At 32.1% G+C, this 20719-nt stretch overlaps 7 protein-coding genes and 1 long non-coding RNA gene across 13 annotated transcripts; 4 read left to right on the forward strand and 4 right to left on the reverse strand.

Moving 5' to 3' along the window:
* The first annotated feature begins 23 nt into the window (after positions 1–23).
* On the forward strand, positions 24–5343 carry LOC114934949 (protein scabrous). The gene is made up of 3 exons (XM_029307675.2): positions 24–1125; positions 1646–1985; positions 3588–5343. The coding sequence occupies exons 1-3, from the start codon at positions 896–898 to the stop codon at positions 4899–4901; spliced, it is 1884 nt and encodes a 627-aa protein (XP_029163508.1). The 5' UTR covers positions 24–895; the 3' UTR covers positions 4902–5343.
* Positions 5227–7657, reverse strand: LOC114934952 (uncharacterized). 2 transcript variants are annotated; one of them, XM_029307683.2, is made up of 3 exons: positions 7236–7657; positions 7015–7155; positions 5228–6838 (listed from the first exon to the last, which is right to left on the reverse strand). In XM_029307683.2, the coding sequence occupies exons 1-3, from the start codon at positions 7359–7361 to the stop codon at positions 5813–5815; spliced, it is 1293 nt and encodes a 430-aa protein (XP_029163516.1). In that variant the 5' UTR covers positions 7362–7657; the 3' UTR covers positions 5228–5812. The 2 variants fall into 2 exon arrangements, with proteins under 2 accessions (XP_085341342.1, XP_029163516.1); XM_085485216.1 differs by lacking the exon at positions 7015–7155 and having other exon boundaries at positions 5227–6838.
* Positions 7237–10715, forward strand: LOC114934958 (uncharacterized). Its single transcript, XR_003820395.2, has 2 exons — positions 7237–7397; positions 8573–10715. It is a non-coding gene; the product is annotated as an uncharacterized LOC114934958 (long non-coding RNA).
* LOC114934948 (uncharacterized) lies at positions 8480–11522 on the reverse strand. 4 transcript variants are annotated; one of them, XM_029307673.2, is made up of 5 exons: positions 11356–11522; positions 9946–10971; positions 9550–9730; positions 8972–9369; positions 8480–8871 (listed from the first exon to the last, which is right to left on the reverse strand). In XM_029307673.2, exons 1-5 carry the CDS (start codon positions 11418–11420, stop codon positions 8640–8642), a joined length of 1902 nt encoding a protein of 633 aa, XP_029163506.1. In that variant the 5' UTR covers positions 11421–11522; the 3' UTR covers positions 8480–8639. The 4 variants fall into 4 exon arrangements, with proteins under 4 accessions (XP_029163506.1, XP_029163507.1, XP_029163505.2 ...); XM_029307674.1 differs by having other exon boundaries at positions 11352–11391; XM_029307672.2 differs by lacking the exon at positions 11356–11522 and having other exon boundaries at positions 8480–8585; positions 8660–8871; positions 9946–11206.
* LOC146722203 (uncharacterized) lies at positions 11172–12524 on the reverse strand. 2 transcript variants are annotated; one of them, XM_085485218.1, is made up of 4 exons: positions 12311–12524; positions 12143–12239; positions 11987–12071; positions 11172–11270 (listed from the first exon to the last, which is right to left on the reverse strand). In XM_085485218.1, the coding sequence occupies exons 1-4, from the start codon at positions 12510–12512 to the stop codon at positions 11172–11174; spliced, it is 483 nt and encodes a 160-aa protein (XP_085341344.1). In that variant the 5' UTR covers positions 12513–12524. The 2 variants fall into 2 exon arrangements, with proteins under 2 accessions (XP_085341344.1, XP_085341343.1); XM_085485217.1 differs by lacking the exon at positions 11172–11270 and adding an exon at positions 11639–11820.
* Positions 12525–12564: 40 nt separating this feature from the next.
* Positions 12565–14078, reverse strand: LOC114934956 (uncharacterized). Its single transcript, XM_029307688.2, has 3 exons — positions 13843–14078; positions 13409–13711; positions 12565–13185 (listed from the first exon to the last, which is right to left on the reverse strand). The coding sequence occupies exons 2-3, from the start codon at positions 13639–13641 to the stop codon at positions 12930–12932; spliced, it is 489 nt and encodes a 162-aa protein (XP_029163521.1). The 5' UTR covers positions 13642–13711; positions 13843–14078; the 3' UTR covers positions 12565–12929.
* Positions 14079–14894: 816 nt separating this feature from the next.
* LOC114935005 (protein crossbronx homolog) lies at positions 14895–17067 on the forward strand. Its single transcript, XM_029307748.2, has 7 exons — positions 14895–15058; positions 15201–15382; positions 15460–15524; positions 15934–16034; positions 16124–16311; positions 16431–16599; positions 16677–17067. The coding sequence occupies exons 1-7, from the start codon at positions 15044–15046 to the stop codon at positions 16758–16760; spliced, it is 804 nt and encodes a 267-aa protein (XP_029163581.1). The 5' UTR covers positions 14895–15043; the 3' UTR covers positions 16761–17067.
* Positions 17068–17247: 180 nt separating this feature from the next.
* LOC114934963 (cdc42 homolog) lies at positions 17248–20445 on the forward strand. Its single transcript, XM_029307694.2, has 5 exons — positions 17248–17508; positions 17990–18186; positions 18277–18386; positions 18474–18671; positions 18915–20445. The coding sequence occupies exons 2-5, from the start codon at positions 18009–18011 to the stop codon at positions 19002–19004; spliced, it is 576 nt and encodes a 191-aa protein (XP_029163527.1). The 5' UTR covers positions 17248–17508; positions 17990–18008; the 3' UTR covers positions 19005–20445.
* Positions 20446–20719: the final 274 nt, after the last annotated feature.

Consider the following 20719-nt stretch of genomic DNA (forward strand, 5'->3'; position numbering starts at 1 on the left):
ATATTAGCACAATAGAAAACCTCTTCCATATACAATATAATATCCAGTTAGCTAATTTTTTAGATGGACCACGTAATTGAACAGAAATCGAGTAAATAATTGAAAAATTTCTAACGAGAAAAAAACTTTAAAGTTACGAGGAATATCACTGAAAACAATTTAAATTATTCAAGATTTTTCGCAAAAGAAATCTCGCTCCGTTCGCCAGATGAGCTTATTATCCAGCACCCTGTATTTGTGCGATGCATTTATCATATCAAGATCCTATACGACGTATCTATTACGATCTCAGGACATGAGTGCAACGTGAAACAGGGTAGGGGCCGTATTGCAGGCGTGTGGGGGTATGGACGGCCGGCGCGCGAGACAATATATACCTGACGAGGGCCTGGTGTTACCGAACACCTGCTCCACACCGGGTCCGAGCGGACCTTTGTCCAAGGACCGATATAAAACTCGTACACCATTTCGGTCGCGCCAGTGGACTTTCGACAGGCGGTCAAGCGCGGTCCGACCATCATCGCATGCGGTTCGAATTGAACTTGACGAATCTCTTCGAAGATACAATAAATCTGTTCGTTATCTTGCTAATTAGCGGTGATATGCGGTGCAAATTTTTTGCTGAAGAAATTTAAGATCTCGAGATGAGAATTTGAAAAAAAAATGTGAAAATTTATCAGACTTGAAAATAAGAAAGATCAGTTATATAAATAGCAACCATCACATTTAGAAGATTTGTGAATTATAAAAAAATATACAAAATATTCTCTCGAGGATTTAATAAAACAAGTTTCTCCCTCTTCGAGGGGGAATATATGAATTAGGAAATATAAAAATTCGAAGAATCGGAATTGGAGAATCCTTAGGAGAATTGAAGAATTCAGGACTTCAGGAGATGGCGAACGTACTGTGGCTGTTATCAGCGATTATCGTCGCGAACACGTTGATTGCCGGCACATGGGCGGATGAGGATCTCAGGAGTACAATTAAGCTACTACAGGAACAAGTGAGCGCATTACTGGACCATCGACAGGAGGATTATAATGCTTTGGAGGAGAGTTTGAAGCAATCGATAGAGAAAAATACAGAGCTCATCGTCCTTAGAAACGAAGTAAAACAACTCAGGTGAGATTTACTATGTATTTTTTTGCATGCAGTATCGTAATATGAGATACATAAGTGTATTGAAAGTCGTCAAGTACATAATTAGGGTATCTGTTGACGACGAGAAGCCTTAGAATTTAATTGAAGTTTAAGGATTCGATTAGGTCAATTTTTTAATATTTTGTTAAAGGTGTTTTTCGTATTTTCTATATAAATGATCTATTATTCATTTTTTATAATATTTTAGTTTTTTATATTTATGATTGCTATATTATTTATGAATATTTTTGATGAAATAATTTAATTGTAACAGTTTAAAATTTATCTGAATTTTTATAAACAATAATTATCAAATAATTGATAATAAAATGTTGAGTAATATCTAAAACAATTTTGATAAAATACAAAATAATAAAAAATAAAAACATTTTATTTTCATTCTTAAAAATCACGATAGTCAGTCTTTATGGGCATGCAAAGAAAAGATAATAATGAGGTACCCCAGAAATATTATAATTAATATATTCCCTCGCACGTGCAGGAAGGAAGTGACCGCTCTTCGCGGCGGAAGCGGCAACGAGGCGAAGAACGAGCGATTGAGGGTGAGATGGCTCGGCAGTGCTGTGACGGAGCTGCAGAGCGAGGTCGCCGAGGTGCTCAGGACGCGGAACGCCAGCGAAGAGTTGGCCGAGCGTTCAAGGATGAGGAGCGAGTTGGCCCTACTAAAGGGTGACGTCTCCGAAGTCGGCAGGAGTATACGCGATCTTGGTGGCAGAATCACCAAGATCGAGGCTGTCCTCGGTACCATCAGACTAGACATTGCTGCTACCAAGGAACGCGCCAGTCTCCTATCTCGTTCCTGCGCGGATGTCAGCAGTCAGGTATGCTGGTTCTTTTCGCGAATGCTGGAGAATAAGATTAATATAAGAAAAGATGTCAGGAGCAAGTGGTAGCAATTTGCCACACAGTTAAAGCAAATCAAATGTGTAGAATGTAAAGAAAGCTTGAATATTTTCCTTATTTTGGAGCAAATTGGATTAATGTTTCAAATTGCCAAATATTTTAGATAATTGTATTTGTTATTATAGTTATAATCTGCGAATCAGATTATATTTTATATACGTACAAGCTACAAGATAATCTTATTTAAGGATACATATATCTCTCTTTGATACTGCCATCGGCGATTCTGTCGGGGTTCCTAGACGCGCGCGTGCCGCTCAATGACTATAGCCGATTTTTTCCGCTTACAACGAGTCTCGAGATCGATTTCGTGGTGACGGCGAGCGTATATGGACATACACTGAATACACGCATACACACACACCGAAGGGTCGAAGGGCCCGGCATGCGTTTGCTCGCGCGCCGACAACGGGCGTCCGTGCAGATAACGGCTGCCGCTACTATTTAGTATTTACGGCAGGAAGAAGAAAGGGGGATGCGTGGTTGCGGTGCACCTGCGCCTTGCACGGGGCGGCCAGCTGCTTGGTTCCTGTTTCTCGTTTTGCCGCTTGGCAGCTGCTTCTCCTCCTCTTTCCCTTCCTCTTACCTCGCCCGCACAACGGACCTCTGGGCCACACGTATGTGCCCCTCAGGCCTGCTGTGCTCCCCCAATTCCCCTCTTAAATACTTCCCGCCCCTTGCGCTTCGGCTCTCCACCGTCACAAGAAGTTAAACGTAACATAAAAATATAAGAAAATTCAAAGAACGAGAACTACAATAAAAATTATTGGGCAGACTAATCATATTATAAGTTAACGAAGTAAAATTTAATTTGCATGGAATTATTACATAATTCGCAATGATTTAATATTATATTGTTAGATTTTTAGAGGACTGCCCTTAAATAAGAGTAACAATTTTGATGAAATACATATTTGCCAATTCAGTTATTAAAAAATGTTAATATAAAAAAATAATAACGAAATGTATGTGTGTATATATATTAATGTAATGTGAAAGACAAAAAATAACTTGTAAATTTAATGATTTTTAAAAATTGTTCTGATCCGCGTAAGATTATTCTAATGTTCTACGCGCTTTTATAAATTCGATCTTGATCCCACATACGAATCTTGATCGGCGAACCTTAGTGTCTGTGGTATTTGACACACGCTGGCGACCGCAGCCACACGAGTCGACAGCTGTTGGCCCTACTCTCACGCATTCCATAAATGCGTGTGTATTATACATGTACACGTACACACACCATATTATTAAGGACTACCTTGTAAAAGTCGGTGGATTAAAAAGAATCGGTAGGAATTTATTTTGTGGAACGAAAAGATGTTTGCGAAATCGGAGATTAATAATGATTTTACATACGTGTTCGAATTTAATTATTTACATAAAAAAAATTCTATCACTATTTTTTAATCATACCATGCCTTTAAAAAAATACCAGTCTCCGAAAAAAGATATTAATAGTAATATTATGAATGAACATTCGTTTTTTATGCAAAATATAAATTTATCTTTTTCAGTTAAGCACGGTGCAGATAGAGCTGAAGTCCTTGAAATGTGAACCTACCAGTCAGGATTCACAGAAGTCGGAACATCACGACAAAGCCGATCTCTTCCGCAACGAGGTGAGCAGATTGCACGAAATTACGTCGGCCCGAAGACACAGCTATTTCCGCGCCTTGGCTCATCGCGCTCGCTTCGAGGAACGTATACGAAACGTCGAACGCAAGATTTCCATCGTGGCACGGAAGCGAGCGATGATCGAGAAGCGGGTTGTGTACGAGGATCCCGAACGTCTTGAAGAACGAGTGAAGAGTCTCGAATTGTCGCAGGCGGACCTTTCGAAGAAGGTGTTCAACGCCAGCCAAGATCTCGTATCGATGAATAAGCTGGACGAGTCGGTAGTGCGACTGTTCGATTCGGTGCGACAACTCGAGGAAGCTGTCTACAACAATCGCTCCGAGGTGAAACGAGAGCTGGCGAGATTGGGGATAAATGCCGCACGAAAGGCGGCCGAGCTGTCGCTGACCAGGGAAGAGCTTGGTAATCTTCGACGAGCGGTTCAGGCGTTGAGCGTGAGCGCGTCGCAACTGCAAGATAGGAGCGACGTCCAACGGAAGAGTCTGGACACTCTGAATGAGACTCTCAGCCGACTGGATCTCTCTCGCAATTTGGCCAAGGCTGCAAACGTCACGCACGAGTTGGAACAGGTGGAGGATCAGTATCGTCTCATGGTAGATTCTCTCCCAGGCAACTGCGAAGAGCGCGATGGTTTAACTCTGTTAGCCCCTGGTCCCGGAGCACCTTTACTAGCCTCCTGTCGCGCTGGTTGGATCGTCGTTGCTCGTAGAATCGACGGCGCGGTTGACTTCGATCGCACCTGGAATGAGTACTCAGTTGGTTTCGGTTCACCAGTCAGCGAGTTCTGGCTAGGTAACGAGGCATTGCATCGACTCACCCGTGACAATTGTAGCAGATTACAAGTTAATCTAATCGACACCTACGGCGTACATTGGCGCGCCGAGTATGAGCATTTTACGGTCGATTCCGAGGAAACCGGTTATCGGCTCCACGTGTCCGGTTACTCGGGCAATGCGACCGATGCGTTGTCTTATCAGGATGGCATGGCATTCAGCGCTAAGGACCGCGATATGGATATTAGTACCACCGACTGTGCAGCTAACTATCGGGGTGGATGGTGGTTCAGTCACTGCCAACACGCCAATCTCAATGGCAGGTATTCTTTGGGCCTGACGTGGTTCCAATCGACCACTAATGAATGGATGGCAGTCGCATCTTCCGAGATGTCGGTGCAACGAAAGCACAATTGTTGATGATCCTAAGAAACGAGTGAAATTATTCCTATTGAATCGATAAAATTAAATACGATAAAGAAACTAAAAAAATTTAAGGATATTTTGTGCGATTTGAGTCATGCATCTTGCAGTCAGTCGATGAAAGAACATTGATTGTAATACCAAAGAATTAAGTATAATTTAAAGACTTTGATGTAAATACAGTGTACAGTTATGCACAACAGAGTAAATGCTGTGCGAAGAAACATTACATACACACACACACACACGCATATATATATATATATATATATATATATATAGTAAGAAGCCAATAAAAGCCATTAATTTTTGCTTCTAAATAAGTCATATATTAAGTAAAAATTTAGATAAAAATTATGTAATAAAAAAGCAACATTCACATATTGTTAATTAACTGTCACATATTTCAATATTTAAAATAAAATGTTTATAGCTATTATATATAAAATATGTACTGCCATATTTGATATTAATTCCAATGCTATTATTTTACATATTTTACCTGTCTGACGTTACGCCATTGAAGAGGAACGTCAGCTGTTGGAGGCGGAACCTTTTTAAGTCTAATAATAAGCTATTATATCCCTTCATTTTTGCGTTTTTATACGCAGAATTCGGGCTTTATATTCGCGTACAGACGTATTATTATGTGCCGAATACATACTACTTGAAGTAATAGCTCATTGTGCAACCAAGAGTTTTTTTAGCATTACATAAGAAAGAGATTGTATTAGATTAAAAATTGTATAATTTTAAATTCGTTTTATAATACTTTTATATGTTAATTTTAGATATATCTTATACATCAATTTTGTACATCAAATTTTTTTTATTTTATATTGCTTATAAAACTAAAGAATTATATCAATAGAATATTACAATGTTAATATTGTTTTGAGGGCGTCTCTTTAGGAATCGTGTCGCGATTTGCATTTCTTCTCGTGCACAAATAAGCTGCCAGAGTTGCCATAAGCGGTACCACACAATTTGCAGACATAAGGCTTTTCTCCAGTGTGCGTGAAGATGTGGTCTTTCAGGTACTTGTACCGGATAAAGGACTTGCCGCAAGTGTCGCAATGATAATTTGCATCGCCAGTGTGAGTTTGTACATGATACTTCAGCCCGTTCGAGGACGCGAAGGCGGTGCTGCAGAATTGACAGATGAAACGCTTGTCACCAGTATGGATCATCTCGTGCCTCTTCTTATAACTCGGAATAGCGAAGCTTTTGCCACAGTATTGACAAGCGTATGGCTTGAGGCCGTCTGCTGAATGCGACTTAAGGTGTAACTGTAATCCGGTCATCGAGGCGAAGGTTTTACTGCAGATATGACAGAGATACCGCTTCTCGCTGTCACCTGACAGTTTATCACAACGACCATTTGTATCGGGTGTAACACGTTCATTCAAAGATGTTTCCTGGATCTTAGAATCAAGATCGCTTCTATCGTCAGACTCTGACTTTGCTGTCTCTACATCAAGTCTATTCTGGGATGATGCAGTGTTATATGTTTCTGAGCTTGTAATAATTTTTGAACGTGCTCTTAAACATTTTCTTTTGGATCTTGATCTGTCTGTGAGTTTATGCTCTCTCCTTTTTAGCTTCTGTCCTTTTTCTTTCAGTGATGTTACTTCTCGCTTCTCGCTGTCACCTGGCAGTTCATCACAACGAGCATTTGTATCAGGTGTAACACGTTCATTCAAAGATGTTTCCTGAATCTTATAGTCATCACTCCTATCATCAGACTCTAACTTTGCTGTGTCTACATCAAGTATATTTTGGAATGATGCAGTGTTATATATTTCTGAGCTTGTAACAATTTCTGAATGTGCTCTTAAAGATTTTCTTCTGGATCTTAAAGATCTGCCTGTGAATTTATGCTCTCTCCCTTTTGACTTCTGTCCTTTTTCTTTCAGTGATGTTACCTCCAGGATCTGAATTTAAACATTAAATATAATTATTTAAATATAATTAATTATAAATTCAATTATATTTATAGTATTATATAAAATGTATATAATTATAAAAACAGGTATATGTATAAAATATATATATATTATATATAGTGTATATATAGAATATTATATATATTATACTATTTTCTTTTTACCTGGCAATGTTTATTCTTTTCATTATATTCATGTAATTTATTGTTGGAATTTTTACAAAGATTTATAAATTCATAAGCGTCGTGCAACCTGACTTTGCATTTCCAGCATATGACCTTAGGTAAATCATCATATTGTAATATCTGGTAAAGAATGATTTTATTGTATAATAATTTTATTTTTAATTTTATTCAAAGATCATGCAACATAATTAATTACTTACGACGATGGAACACAAATCCGTGATTTGTAACCTTAATTTTCGGCATTCGTCGTCGTTGACGTTGTCGCAGAACAAGGGAGTTATATCGCGTTCTAGTTGAAGACATAATCTACATATCATTTGCATATTGTCTCGTTCAAAAATTTTCAGCTAATACAAAAGGTATTTTTCCGTTTTGTCGAATATTGATATAACTATCTCTCGACATGACTTCCTTCAGTCTCGCATCAATTGTCAAACTTTAACATTTAGGTTAGATTAAATTCTTCGAAGAAATTCCAACGAAACAATTGTCATTTGACACATATAAGCCTTTATATTAAGCAAGAATAAAATATTTAAAACTATTACGCTTCGTTAAAGAAAATATAATGCTATTGAATGCAATGTGACATTTTAAAATTGGAGGTTAGGAAATCAGCTGATTGAATATCATAATAAACATATATTTTTTAAATTAATAACGAGATCATCTGCATACTAAAGATTAAGCATTTAGGATTAAAAAATTAATATGTTGATTATGTTAATTAAAATAGATTTTTTAATAATATATATGTTGTCATGATATTTATAATCTAATTTTTTTATATTTTTATATAAATTAATATTTTTATATTAATAGCATAAATGTGCAGAACGAATATGTTATTCTATTTTTCTTTTGTTTATTTTTTGTTTATAAAGCTGTGTAAAGGAGAATTCTAATTGTAAATAAAAAAAAACTAATTTATAATAGAGCAATTGTAGAAAATAGAAAATGATTATTAATAATATATTAATTATTGCTTATATGAGTTAAACATTTGATCTTTATAATTCATTATTAGGCATATTAAGCTTTATATTTTAATCATTATCGATTTTTTCTATTTACTAAAATTCCTCTATTCCAAATTAGTTTTTTTTTCATTAACAGTTAGAATTTCCTTTACACAGCTTTATAAACAAAAGATAAACAAAGAAAAACAGAATATATATATATATATTATTAATAATATATTATTTATTGCTTATATAAAAATGTTAAACAAATTTATAGAAAAATAAGTTACTAATAACTACAAATAGTTCTTTTGACGTATAAGTTTTATAATATTATTAATATAAGTAATAAGTGTATTACAGCACTTATATGTGTTTCAATATATTTACTTATTTACTAATACTTATATAATTATTAATAAAATATACTTAAAATATAAATATACTCTATGTTCAATACATATAAAAGAAATAAGATGTTTACTTAACATAAATATATTCTTTTGTATCAAATGTATGTAAAAAAGATGAATAGTTTCTACAATAACAATTGTCCATGTTTTTTGTTTCAGAACACGCCGATACCTAAAAATATCGACAAATCCGTACAAATCAGTACAGATCAAATGTGATGTGATCTTAAAATTCTGATAGTATACCTGTTTCCATGGGTGTTTCTACTGGAAGATCTGACAATTTTAAAATGTGTGTTAGTATGATCCTATTATATGCATGATTTATTTCATGCACAGTATCTTCTAAAATTTCCGTAAAAGATTTTTCATCATTTATTATTGATTTATCAGCCATTAAAGATAGATGTAAGTTATCTCCATAACTTAATAGAGAAAAGCCAAGAGCAGTTGTACTCCTGAAAATTAATTATAAATCATATATTCGTATATCGTTATAATATACTAATTTTGCTTATTTTTATTTGTTATTATAAAAGAATAGAGAATATATAATACTTGTTTGGCACCCAGAAAGCAATATTGCTCAAGGAATTATTGAGAATACGAACTCTTTGTGGTCCATACATATTGCTGAACACCATCGTGCTACGACTTAAAAAAAGAGCTTTCAAAATTTTCACCGGTAATATCGCAAATATATATTTCATGATCCAAAAATTAAGTAATATGTCCGGATTGTTTTTGAGTTCATTATTTGCTTTCATAATATCCTGAAGACGATTAAAAAATTGAGAATCTTGATTTGGCTCGCTGATCATTAGTCCGTTCGCGTTGGAAATACAAATCCGCAGGAGAGCAATCGAAAAATTGTTATCCAATGTCATATTTTCATTAACCATTGTCATTCTTATTGGTAAAATAGCTGTTAATGAATCAGGTACTGGTTTATTGATCTGCAAAAAGAAACAAAAAAAAAACATTTTACATGTTTGTATAATAAAGAAGTAAATACAATCTAATTATACAAAAATCAATTTTGTTCTTAATTTTTTCAGTATAATTTTAGGCGTATATATTTCAAATATTTTCTGAATTCTTGTATTATTTAGAAACATTTTAACATATATACTTACCCGTAAATGATACTTGTGTACACTAGCAGAGAAAGCAGCTAATATTATATCTCCAAATTTAGCGCCTGTACTTTTTCTTATTTTACGAACTTTCATTAAGAGCTTCTGTGATTTGTCGACATCATTCTCTAACCAGTAGGATACTATCTTTTCACCCGTCTGTGGTGGACCATGTAGAGAGCTATAAAAACATATATTTATTATGATAAAATTTATTCTTCAAAATTTATTTTACGCAAGACAGAATTAGACAGAATGAATTACAAATTTGATATTTGATGGAATTTTTTGATTGAGAAATTCTATTTCATGAATTTACCTTGAATTCAAAATCCGAACTATTTATTTTAATTTATTTTTTTTTATAGATTGTAGGATATTTGAATATATACGTACTTTTCGTCCATACTACGAACCGCCTGTTGAGCCAAGTATTTTGGAGCAGAAAGGATGATAGTCATCAATTGTGCAATTTGTTTAATATTTTCGTACACCTGTTTCAGGAATATATCTTTGAAATTTAGCCACATATGATTGATCGATATTTTCGCTTGCTGTTTTATAAAATCGATCGTTATGCTCTTAGAACATTTCAATAACACATGAAAATGATCTTGTAAATCTTTTAAAATTCGAGGCAGTCTCATATAAGTAAAAGGCATAGATGCAGCGAGAATATTCTTCTCATAGGATTGTACAATTTCCTGATTCTTCATCTCATTCGAGAGATTTTTTTCCGAATTATGCAATGATGAAAAATACTCTTTGCAATTCGTTTCATTTGCATTAATTGAAACGATATTCTTAGTTTTTGATACTTTTGTCTCGTTTTTGTCGGCGATCGCTTCAAGCAACAATCCCAGAAGAGCTATCCCATCCCCCAAGGAATGATGGACGCGAAATATTATAGGAATCTTGCAAGCATCGGTATCGAAGCACTCTTCGGGAGACAAACGGCCTTCTTCGACGCGAGATCTGGATCTTGGACAACGTTTCCCGATGAGGATCTCCCAGGCAGCTGTGTGATCATCGGGCAATGGTTTATTGCATATGTTTCCTAAATTCTTCCTAAAGGATTCACTGGATACATCCTCGCAGGAGCTATCGCAATCAGCATTCTTGCACTCCAGCCATCCGATCCTATTTTTCAGATCGATGTCTTCGTTTCGCTCCCAAAAATAGTAACCGTACTTTTGGCTTCGACGATACAATAATTTTTCAAACGTCGTACCAGCAGCCTTTGAAACAATGCGATCATTCACCAAGTTCTTGAAGTTTTCCAGAAAAATCGCATTTGAATCTCGCGCGGATTTCTCTAGTATCATTAAGATATTGATAACGGACAAGGAAACAGCATCTTCAATGGCCCATACACAATCCGTGCCTTTCAAGAAACCGGCGAACTTGCCCTTGAACTGGATTCTTAAAATGATTTCGACCAAACAATGATAGATATATAAAAAATTCAAAGTAATAAAGATGAATGGAGTAAGCAGACAAACACAGGCAATCCTCAGTAATTCCTGCAATCTCTGATGTCTGAGTCCATTTAAAAGAACTGAACTTGATCTTTCAAATTGCATTCTGTTTATGACTTTAAATCATCGCAACTTCAAATCTATTTAAATTTTAATTAACTTAATCTCACTGATTAATATAAAATGAAGATTTAAAGTATCTCCAATTTGATCTCTTAAAATATGTAAGAGTTCACGTTGAATCTGAAAAAAAATATATTTTTTAAAGATATATTTAAAAAATAATATAATTCAAATTTCGCTCTATTAGCTTAATTTAATTACCTACAATTTACAGGAAGAACTTTCTGTTAAAAGTACTACTGAGACTGATAAAAACAGTGTGTTTTTCATATAGGGAAGCCACAAATCTTTCGCCTATTTTCATAATCAGATTGTAACTAAATCCCTTAATTGTCTTATATCTTGACATACATAATTGTGATGTAATCTTTACCTAAGTTAAACATTATTATATTTCTTTTATATATATTGATAATGTGCATTCATTTAACATTTAAATATTTTTTTCAAATAATTATATAATTTAATTTACAAAAAATAATTTTTAATTTTTTCAGATTTGCGATAATTTTGAATTTTAAGCAACAAAGTCACAAACAAATATAATGCATATTTTAACTTAGGTTTCATTTATTAGAATCCAGCATTTTCTGCAGATTTTTTCAGTACTTTCATCAGAATTTACAATGTTTCCTGCGAGGTTAAGCAATTTCTGTTGCAAAGTATTGATCTATAATGCACAGTATACATTTTTTTAAAGGATTTGTTAAAACATTTTATAATGTTACATATATACGCAAGTTACAAATTAAATTATGAAATGCAAACTCATTTGGCATACTACATATTCGCAATTATATTTGCAATGACAAATAAAGAAACTTAAACGCACAAACCTCTTTCTGCTTTTCTTTCATTTTGTAATTCAACGCATTAATTTGTTTCTTCAAATGTTCATTTTGTGACAATAAAGCATCATATCTAAAATGTATATATAAGTTTTAATGTCAAAATTCAACTACAATTTAAATTGAAATATTATTGAAGATTACTTTTGATGCCACGTTCTCTGCACTTGTCTTTTTAAAGCTTCGGGCAATATATCAACAGAACCAAGTTGAACATCCGTAACACTTTGTCGAAATAAATCTAAAAAGTGAAATCTCTTTTTCAAACAGAATAAAGCAAAGTAAATAAAATGAGACACAAGTTTTACTTACTTAACATCTGTTCATTTTGTATTTTAGCTTTCTTTAAATCATCTGTTAAAATTTTATCTCGAGATTTCAAGGTAGAATATCGTAGAAAACGGATAGCTTCTAAATTTCGTGAATATTTCAAACTTGTCTCTAATTTTCGAGTAGTATCACGTATTTTATTGATTGTCGCGATATATTTTTCTTCAGGACTTTCTACATGCATGATGTTTAATATTTGTCAACTTGATTGACAGCAGAAAAAATAGAAAGATTCGTTCTTGTTAGCGATATTGTTTTATTAATCTTCTATATTTTATATAATTGTGAAAAATAGTCTTAAGTAATTCAAAGCTCTTATTTCATTGACTGCATTGTGTTGTATATAATTTTATGATCTAATCCCTACAATCTTATAAATTTACTCTTTCTATATTTAAATATTTATATTTCTAATCTATTATACATAAATTAGAATCCTTGGGTATTAAATGCATTTTTGGACAGTAAGTACTATGTAAGTTGTATATAAATAAAGAATAAAGGTATATCATATATGAAAATAAAAATGTACATCACAGATTTTCGCAGTGAAAATGTAGCAAAACATCTGAACCTCTTACTTTAACATGCTTATATAATGTTATTTCGTTAATGAACATGGTTCTGAAATATATTGCTTAAAACTTTGATGTACATTTCTTAAATAATCTCGCGCTCGATCTCTGGTATCTTCTAATACAGCAAGTAATGCTTCTCTAGTTTTATTTGTTAAGGCCTCATTAAATCGTTCCATAAGTGCCATGTCTATTTGTGGAACACCATCCAGATCTTCGGCAATGTCTCTCACCATTGTAACATCCATAGTTAAAGATTCTAAATCAGAATCTTTTGATTGTCTATTAAATTATTTTTATCAGTATGGAATATTTTAAAACATATTTGTTTTATGTATACATATATTTTTTTAAATTAAATAATATATTTATATAAAATAAGCTTATAAATTGTATAATTTGTAAAAATTTTTCAAATCTTAAACTTTATTAATATTTGAATATATTGATTTTGTATGCAAATGTTTGATAATATTATATTATATTAATACTAAAATAGACTTACGATTTAGTCAACTCCTTAGCAAGAAATTCTGAACAAGTTTTATACAATTCCAAACACTCCAGACTACTTTGAAGATTACGTTGTTGAAGGTATCTTTCAAAAATTTGTCTACCTTTTGGATGAGATAAAGTTCTATTTATATTATCTGTAATTTGATCTAGCTCTTCAACTGTCAAACCAATTGTACATTTTCCAATACAGCCAATTGTTTGAGCTGACAATGATGCCTGCATATTTCATCACGCTATGAAGAATTGTAGACCAATTTATTTTTTATTTTTCTCAACTTGAGATTAAAACATCCTGCAAGTAAGAAATTATTTAGAATCAACTACAAAATCAATTACAATTTTTATGTTTGATTTCTAGTAAAGAATATGATAAAAGAGTGTAAAAAAATCTTAACATATATGTATATATCTTATAAAACCTACATCTTAGATGTATATATATATATATTATTCTCATATTCAATAAAATAATAATCTTTGCGCATAGCGAGTTATTTAACAACAATAGGATTCAAAAACGTATGTTTCCAGCCAATTAGCTGTCAATTTTCAATGCCGCGTGAATTAATTACTAATTCACATGATTCGTCTCAGCACTCTCTGATCAGCTGATCAATTGACATATCTAACTTTACTTACACTTCCTTTACTCAAAGTGCTGTACTTAAAATAAAACAAGTAATATATAAATTGACAGATCGCCAAAAGTCTGGATGAAGGAGAGACCGGCATTTCTCACTGATTTCAGCGCCATATCGTAGTAGTGATCAATGCAGTAACTATTAATACGTTCCTAACGATAAGATAAGAGCGTCTCATGCTCATGAACTCGTCCGGCGGCATGTACGAGATTTTATCTTTTCGTAGCGTTCGCGTATTTCGGAGAGGACAGAATTTTATGATGTTATAAATAAATAAATAAATAAAAAATTAACCTGACCTATTATAGTTATTAAATCTTTTTTTAATAAATGTTTCATTATTATTATCATCTAACAATAAGTCTAAGTCGTTTAATTAATTTTTAGTTTTTTAATAATTAATTTATAATTTATTCTAATCACTTTAATATGAGAAAAATACTATTACGTATACGTTTTATAATGAATTAATATATTTCGGGAGTCGAATTATATATTTTTAATAATATAAAAGTGTTCAAAAATTATATTTGACTTTTAATTTTAATTATTTTAGCAAAGAGTTCCGAAATCTCTTACACACATAATAGGGATTTTGTTCATCCATATAATTCGCAATTAAGTATATATGTTAATTATTAATTTTAATAAAATAAAAAGCACTGAGACACTCATTAATGCTGGTTGGATTGCTATCTTTCTCAGAGATTCATTGATTGGTTGATGCTAGGATGAATAATGTGAAAAGAGACGGAGATTCATCCAAAAACATTATGTTTCTTTCTAATTGTAGTCTCGATTTGCTATAGGATAGTATAGAGAAGGTTCGCTCCAATATACTATAGTAAAAATTAGCTGAATGGTCCAGTACAATTTCTGAAGACTGTCAACAAGTATAGCTTATCTTATTTTAAGTGCGATGTAGCAAGATATTTCTATTATTATATCTACAACTTCATACACATTTTTTAAGACAGCTCATCATGTCGGGGACCAAGGTAAAAATACTTTTAACTGTATTACATTCAATAACAATGGTCAAATAAACGATAAAAGTGTCACATATATTGCTCTCTATTGCTTTCATTTCTTTTATTCAATAATGTTTAAAAATATGATACTACTTTGTTATTATTTCAGAGTGACGATAGTAAAAACGATAATTTAAATAGGCAAGGTTCCTTTAGGAAGCTTGTACCAGGAAGTAGTAATGGGGATTCTCCGTTGAGCATGTCTGTAAAAATGATAGACAGACCGATTGTTTCACAAACTAATAAGCAACATGCTATTTTCTTACAGGAATACAATATTATTTCAGAGTAGTAAGTATAGTAAATATGATAGTATTATATAATAGATGAATATCGAAGAAGTAACATTTGTATATATTTTTTTACAGCAAGATGTTGTGTTCTCAAGATTTAAAGGGAATTTACGTAATACCATCTGCTTTGGATTCTTTTTGTAAGTACTGTGAAATTTATGCATGTCAAGTTACTATGAATGTATTATTCATAATTAAGCATGTACTTTGTATGATAATCCTGGTTTGCAATATTGATACCTTGTAATTAAAACAGTTAGTGCTATTCTATAATTTACAGAAAGACAGAGAAGAAGAATAAACATTCTTAGTTTTTTATTTCTTAGTCCATAAATTAATTTTTTTTAATTAAAATGTTAGTGTGTTGTTGATAGGTATTAAACCTATTTTATAGGTCTTGCTCATCCCGATTACAACTTATATAATGGTTCTGATGTAAATATATCCATATCTCTTGCCTGTTTCATTTTAATGTAGTTAAAATGACTGTTGTAAAAAGTTTTAATACATAATATATATATTATTTATGAACACATCATTTTGTCACAGTATGGTTTGGTGTACAATTTGTTCGACAAGGAATCTACAAAGGCGGAGTCTTCAGGTTCACTATTTCACTGCCTCCAAACTTTCCACTTGGAGATTGTCCTGTAAGAATATAAAGCCACACAATTAATTATATATATATATTATAATCTATAACCCTGTAATGTTTTCATACCTGAAATATGTATTTTAGAAAGTTGTGTTCGAAACTCAGGTTTTCCATCCATTAATAAATCCAGAAAACAGAGAATTGTGCACAACGTGGGGATTTCCTGAATGGAGAAGAAATAACAGAATTTGGCAATTAATACAATATATCACAAAAATATTTATTAAATTAGATGCAAAAATGACACCAATTAATCAGGAAGCATCTAGCTTGTAAGTATGATTATTATTATTTACTTTGTAAGAGATGTAAGAGATATATTCAAAGAAATTATGAACAGAATGTATTATAAAAATTTTTTTTACATATAAATTAATTCACAATGTTACAGACAAGAAAGTAATCTTGAAGCTTTTCGAGAACGTGTGAAAACGTGTGTGAAGGCAAGTGTAAATCAAGTATTTGATCCACCTACTATGGACGATCCACATTATATTACATTTACTCGATATGTAAATGAAGTGCATGATCCTACTAAACGAGAAATTTACGAACCAAAGGTGAATAAATACTTAAAAGTCATCATGATAAAACATTAAATTCAATAATTCTCTCATTGGTTTATTGTACTTTATAGAGCGAAGATGAGCATAAGCCATTAGGCTTATCATGGGTACAACCTGGTTCTCTTCAACCATTTTCAAAATCAGAAGCTAGATAATAAAGGAATTTAAAATTCAACTGACAAATAGTGAAACAACGTACGTCCTTAAGAGCTATAAGGAAATTATTGCTCTCTTGGCAATCAATATAGATATAAACTTAATAATATTAATATATTACTATTTTTCTATTCAGAGATTATATATATGCCTTAAAATTTTATATGAATCTATGTGTTAAATGACTGCTGTGTAGAACAAATTAGGGTATATAGGTTTGTAGGTTTTAATAAAAAGAGATTATATTATAATCACACAAAATACATTTGTGTTCAGTATAAATATATTAAGAGCTGAAGTATTTAATATTGATGATAAACGTATATGTGTTTTTTTTTTGTATAAATATAATGCACATTTTCATTTGTATTAATATAAGAAAAATTTAGAGAAAAAAACGAAAGAGCGAAATCTAATAGAATTTAGACTTTTCAAATTGAGCGCCATAATTTGTGAGTATACGTCATTCTCCCCTCCCATTTCCTTTTACGTCATAGGAATCCGGCTTTATGTCGCTAACAAATCTTGCTCGAAATCGCGAGAAAAAAATAACGTATGTATATCTCGCGATAAAGATACGTGGAATTTGCGTTACTGCGCAACAATTTCGCAACCTCGTGGCCATCAAATAGGACTCGTACAGATCGTATTTTACTACCGGCACACGCCCGAAGCCGCTTCCGCTGCGCCACCCGGGATTATGATCTGCGACGATCTTAACCTTTAATGACAGCTCCGAAGATTCAGGTAACCATTTCATTACATTTCACGCGCGATAAGCAAAAACATCTCCCGCGCGTTGATTTTTGCTTCGCAAATTCACATTTACGATAACATCTTAAAAATTCCTCGATCTCCTATACCTAAAGTATCTCCTGCAACGTGTGCCTTTTCGTGCTGCAGGTACACACCTATATTTAAGATTTTAAAGATGAAATACGACGAAAAAAAAAACAATCTCCAATTAATGATATTGCGATGATTTTATCGTATTAAGTAATATTTTCTGACAATATTTCTCTTCTTTTTATCAAATTGTGATTGTAGACATAATACTATGGCTGATAAAATAATTTTGGAATATTGTAAAGCATATAGAGACTGATTGATTAAAAAATAAAACATTGTAAATTTGAGTTTAAATAGAGTATGAGATTTGTTTTATTTATATATAAAGGCTTAGACTAGTTACATTAGTTTTTAATTATGTATGTATATAATTGTTTAGGTTGCAACATAAGCAAAAAATGCAGACGATAAAGTGTGTTGTGGTGGGTGATGGAGCGGTTGGTAAAACATGCCTCTTGATTTCTTACACCACAAATAAGTTTCCTTCCGAATATGTGCCTACTGTTTTTGACAATTATGCGGTAACTGTGATGATAGGAGGTGATCCATATACATTAGGATTATTTGATACAGCTGGTAAGAAGTTTGCTCCTTTTTAGATTATATCGTTAAAGATGATTTAGTGTGCTTGAGAACTAATTCAAACTTTTTGGTTTTTTTTATTAGGTCAAGAAGATTATGACAGATTGCGTCCTTTAAGTTATCCTCAGACAGATGTATTTCTTGTGTGTTTTTCAGTTGTATCGCCATCATCGTTTGAAAATGTAAAAGAAAAGGTGATATATCATCTATTATTGTCTATTTTATTTCTACATATATAAGCTTTAATTTAAATTCTAATGTAATAATATATTTTCTTACAGTGGGTGCCTGAAATAACGCATCATTGCCAGAGAACCCCATTTCTACTTGTTGGAACACAAATCGATTTGAGAGATGATGTTGCAACAACAGAGAAGCTTGCAAAAAATAAGCAGAAGCCAATATCTGGTGAACAAGGCGAAAAACTCGCCAAGGAACTCAAAGCTGTAAAATATGTAGAGTGCAGTGCTCTAACACAGGTAAGAAAAATTTTATTTATATTTATATTTTATGATATAATAATTTTGTCAGAAATATTTTATTATTAAAAGAAATTATTTAGAAATTGTGAAATTTAGTAAGATCTTTTTTTCAAACTTAAAAAATATGATTTTTTATAAATATTTAATTTTGCTGTAACTAAAATAAAAAAATATATTCTAAATTATATCAGTAATATTTAACATTTTATGTAACATTATGCTTTTATTTTGACAATTTAGAAAGGTTTGAAGAATGTATTCGATGAAGCTATTTTAGCCGCATTGGAACCTCCCGAACCTGTAAAGAAAAGAAAGTGTACGCTTCTGTAAGTCGACAAGGAGGATTTATCATTGAAGGAACGCATGTCGGATATCAAAATAACGCTACGTAGTACCAGACGATAGTCTTGTATGTAGTACTGTATCGAATAGAATTAAATTTGCCTCTATACTTCGTAACCGGAGGGAAGAACAAGTAATCGCGCAGACGCCGACTAGGACAGCGATTGCAAACACATTCCATGAGGCGTGCAACACGATTCTGAATTTGTAAGGTCAGAGAAAAGTTTTCTATCAAACAATATGGCTATCTTTTTGAGATAACTTATTGCACAAAGCTTTCATTTTTCCGACGCGATTTTCTAGACGACGCGAAATTTTGAAGCGCGTCTGAGGATTTTCAGACGAAAGTTTCGAAATTGTTTTAAAATCGTTAACTTTTGATGTTTATATTGAATAGGACAAAGGTGGAGAAACATAGAGAGATTGGTGCTATTATTCAATATTTTTTTAAGTCGAAATGTTTACTGAGATATATATAAGTATCTGAGTCGTCGGTATCTGATAGAGTACTCATTTGAATTAATAAGGTATTCAAACATTCATTTAATTAAAATGACTATTGTTTCAATACCTATTAGAGTAAAATTTTCGTTTTCGACGATATCAGTATTAGAAATTTTATGGTGAATGTATAAAACGATAAATATAGCAGTATCATGTAGGTATATTATCGATTGCATATAATAAGAAGATTATTATTACTATTTCTAACAATCGGTCTACACATAAAATATCATTATTGAAATATTAAAGGTTTTTACTGCCTTTGGAAAATTTGTTTGGATATGACATAATTTTTGGAAATTGTCATATATAGTAAGTATATAATTAATTTCTTATCATTTATTTTTTGTCCGAAGCATGAAGCGTGCGAGCAAAAGCTTTTTAATATCGATAATGAATCTTCAGATCTTTTAAAATATACACGGCAGCTACCTTAACGAAGGAAAGCTTTTAAGAAAATTGACCAATTTCTTCGAGCGTTTTTGAGTGCCCTTTATTACATAGCAAAGTATTTTCAACGAATTTATCACTTAACACAAAGAGAATAGAGTTTTTAAATCTTTTTCTTAAACATTTATGATTCTTACAATTATATGCAATTTTTTCAACTATCACGATGTGGCATGCAATGAATTATATCAATTTACAATCTCAAAAGCATGCGACTGGCTAATTTTTTATGGAGCTCAATTGTCGCATATCGTTAGTATTAATAGCGCATATAAATATTCGCATTGCGATACGTTGTCGATTTATAAACATCGAATGGGGATGTTAGGAGAGAAAGCATTTCATCAAAAAGATTTAATCAACTTTTACACTACGAATCCAGTTAAAAAGCATTTATTATTAGCACTGTATGTGTCATAATATAGACACAGTCATATATAATGAAATATTCGCATAAATATATTTATACTATGTATATGATGCTCGCACATTTAAACCTTTATTTGTTAAATCATCGATAATCCTTTTGTATAATATCCTTGATTGTCCTTTCTAACATTTTAATGTCACAATCTCAATAAATGAGAAAAATATTTCTTTTAGATTATCTTGAACATTGATATTATGAGATATATGATTTACTTATAAGTAGGATTAATAATTTAATAGATTATTCACACACATATTTAGCAGTAAAATAATAATGAAATTAAATAACAGGATATATCCAGGATATATCATATAAATGA

Source organism: Nylanderia fulva, unplaced genomic scaffold, assembly GCF_048542155.1.
Source record: "Nylanderia fulva isolate GAGA-0341 unplaced genomic scaffold, ASM4854215v1 Scaffold35, whole genome shotgun sequence".
NCBI lineage: Eukaryota > Metazoa > Arthropoda > Insecta > Hymenoptera > Formicidae > Nylanderia > Nylanderia fulva.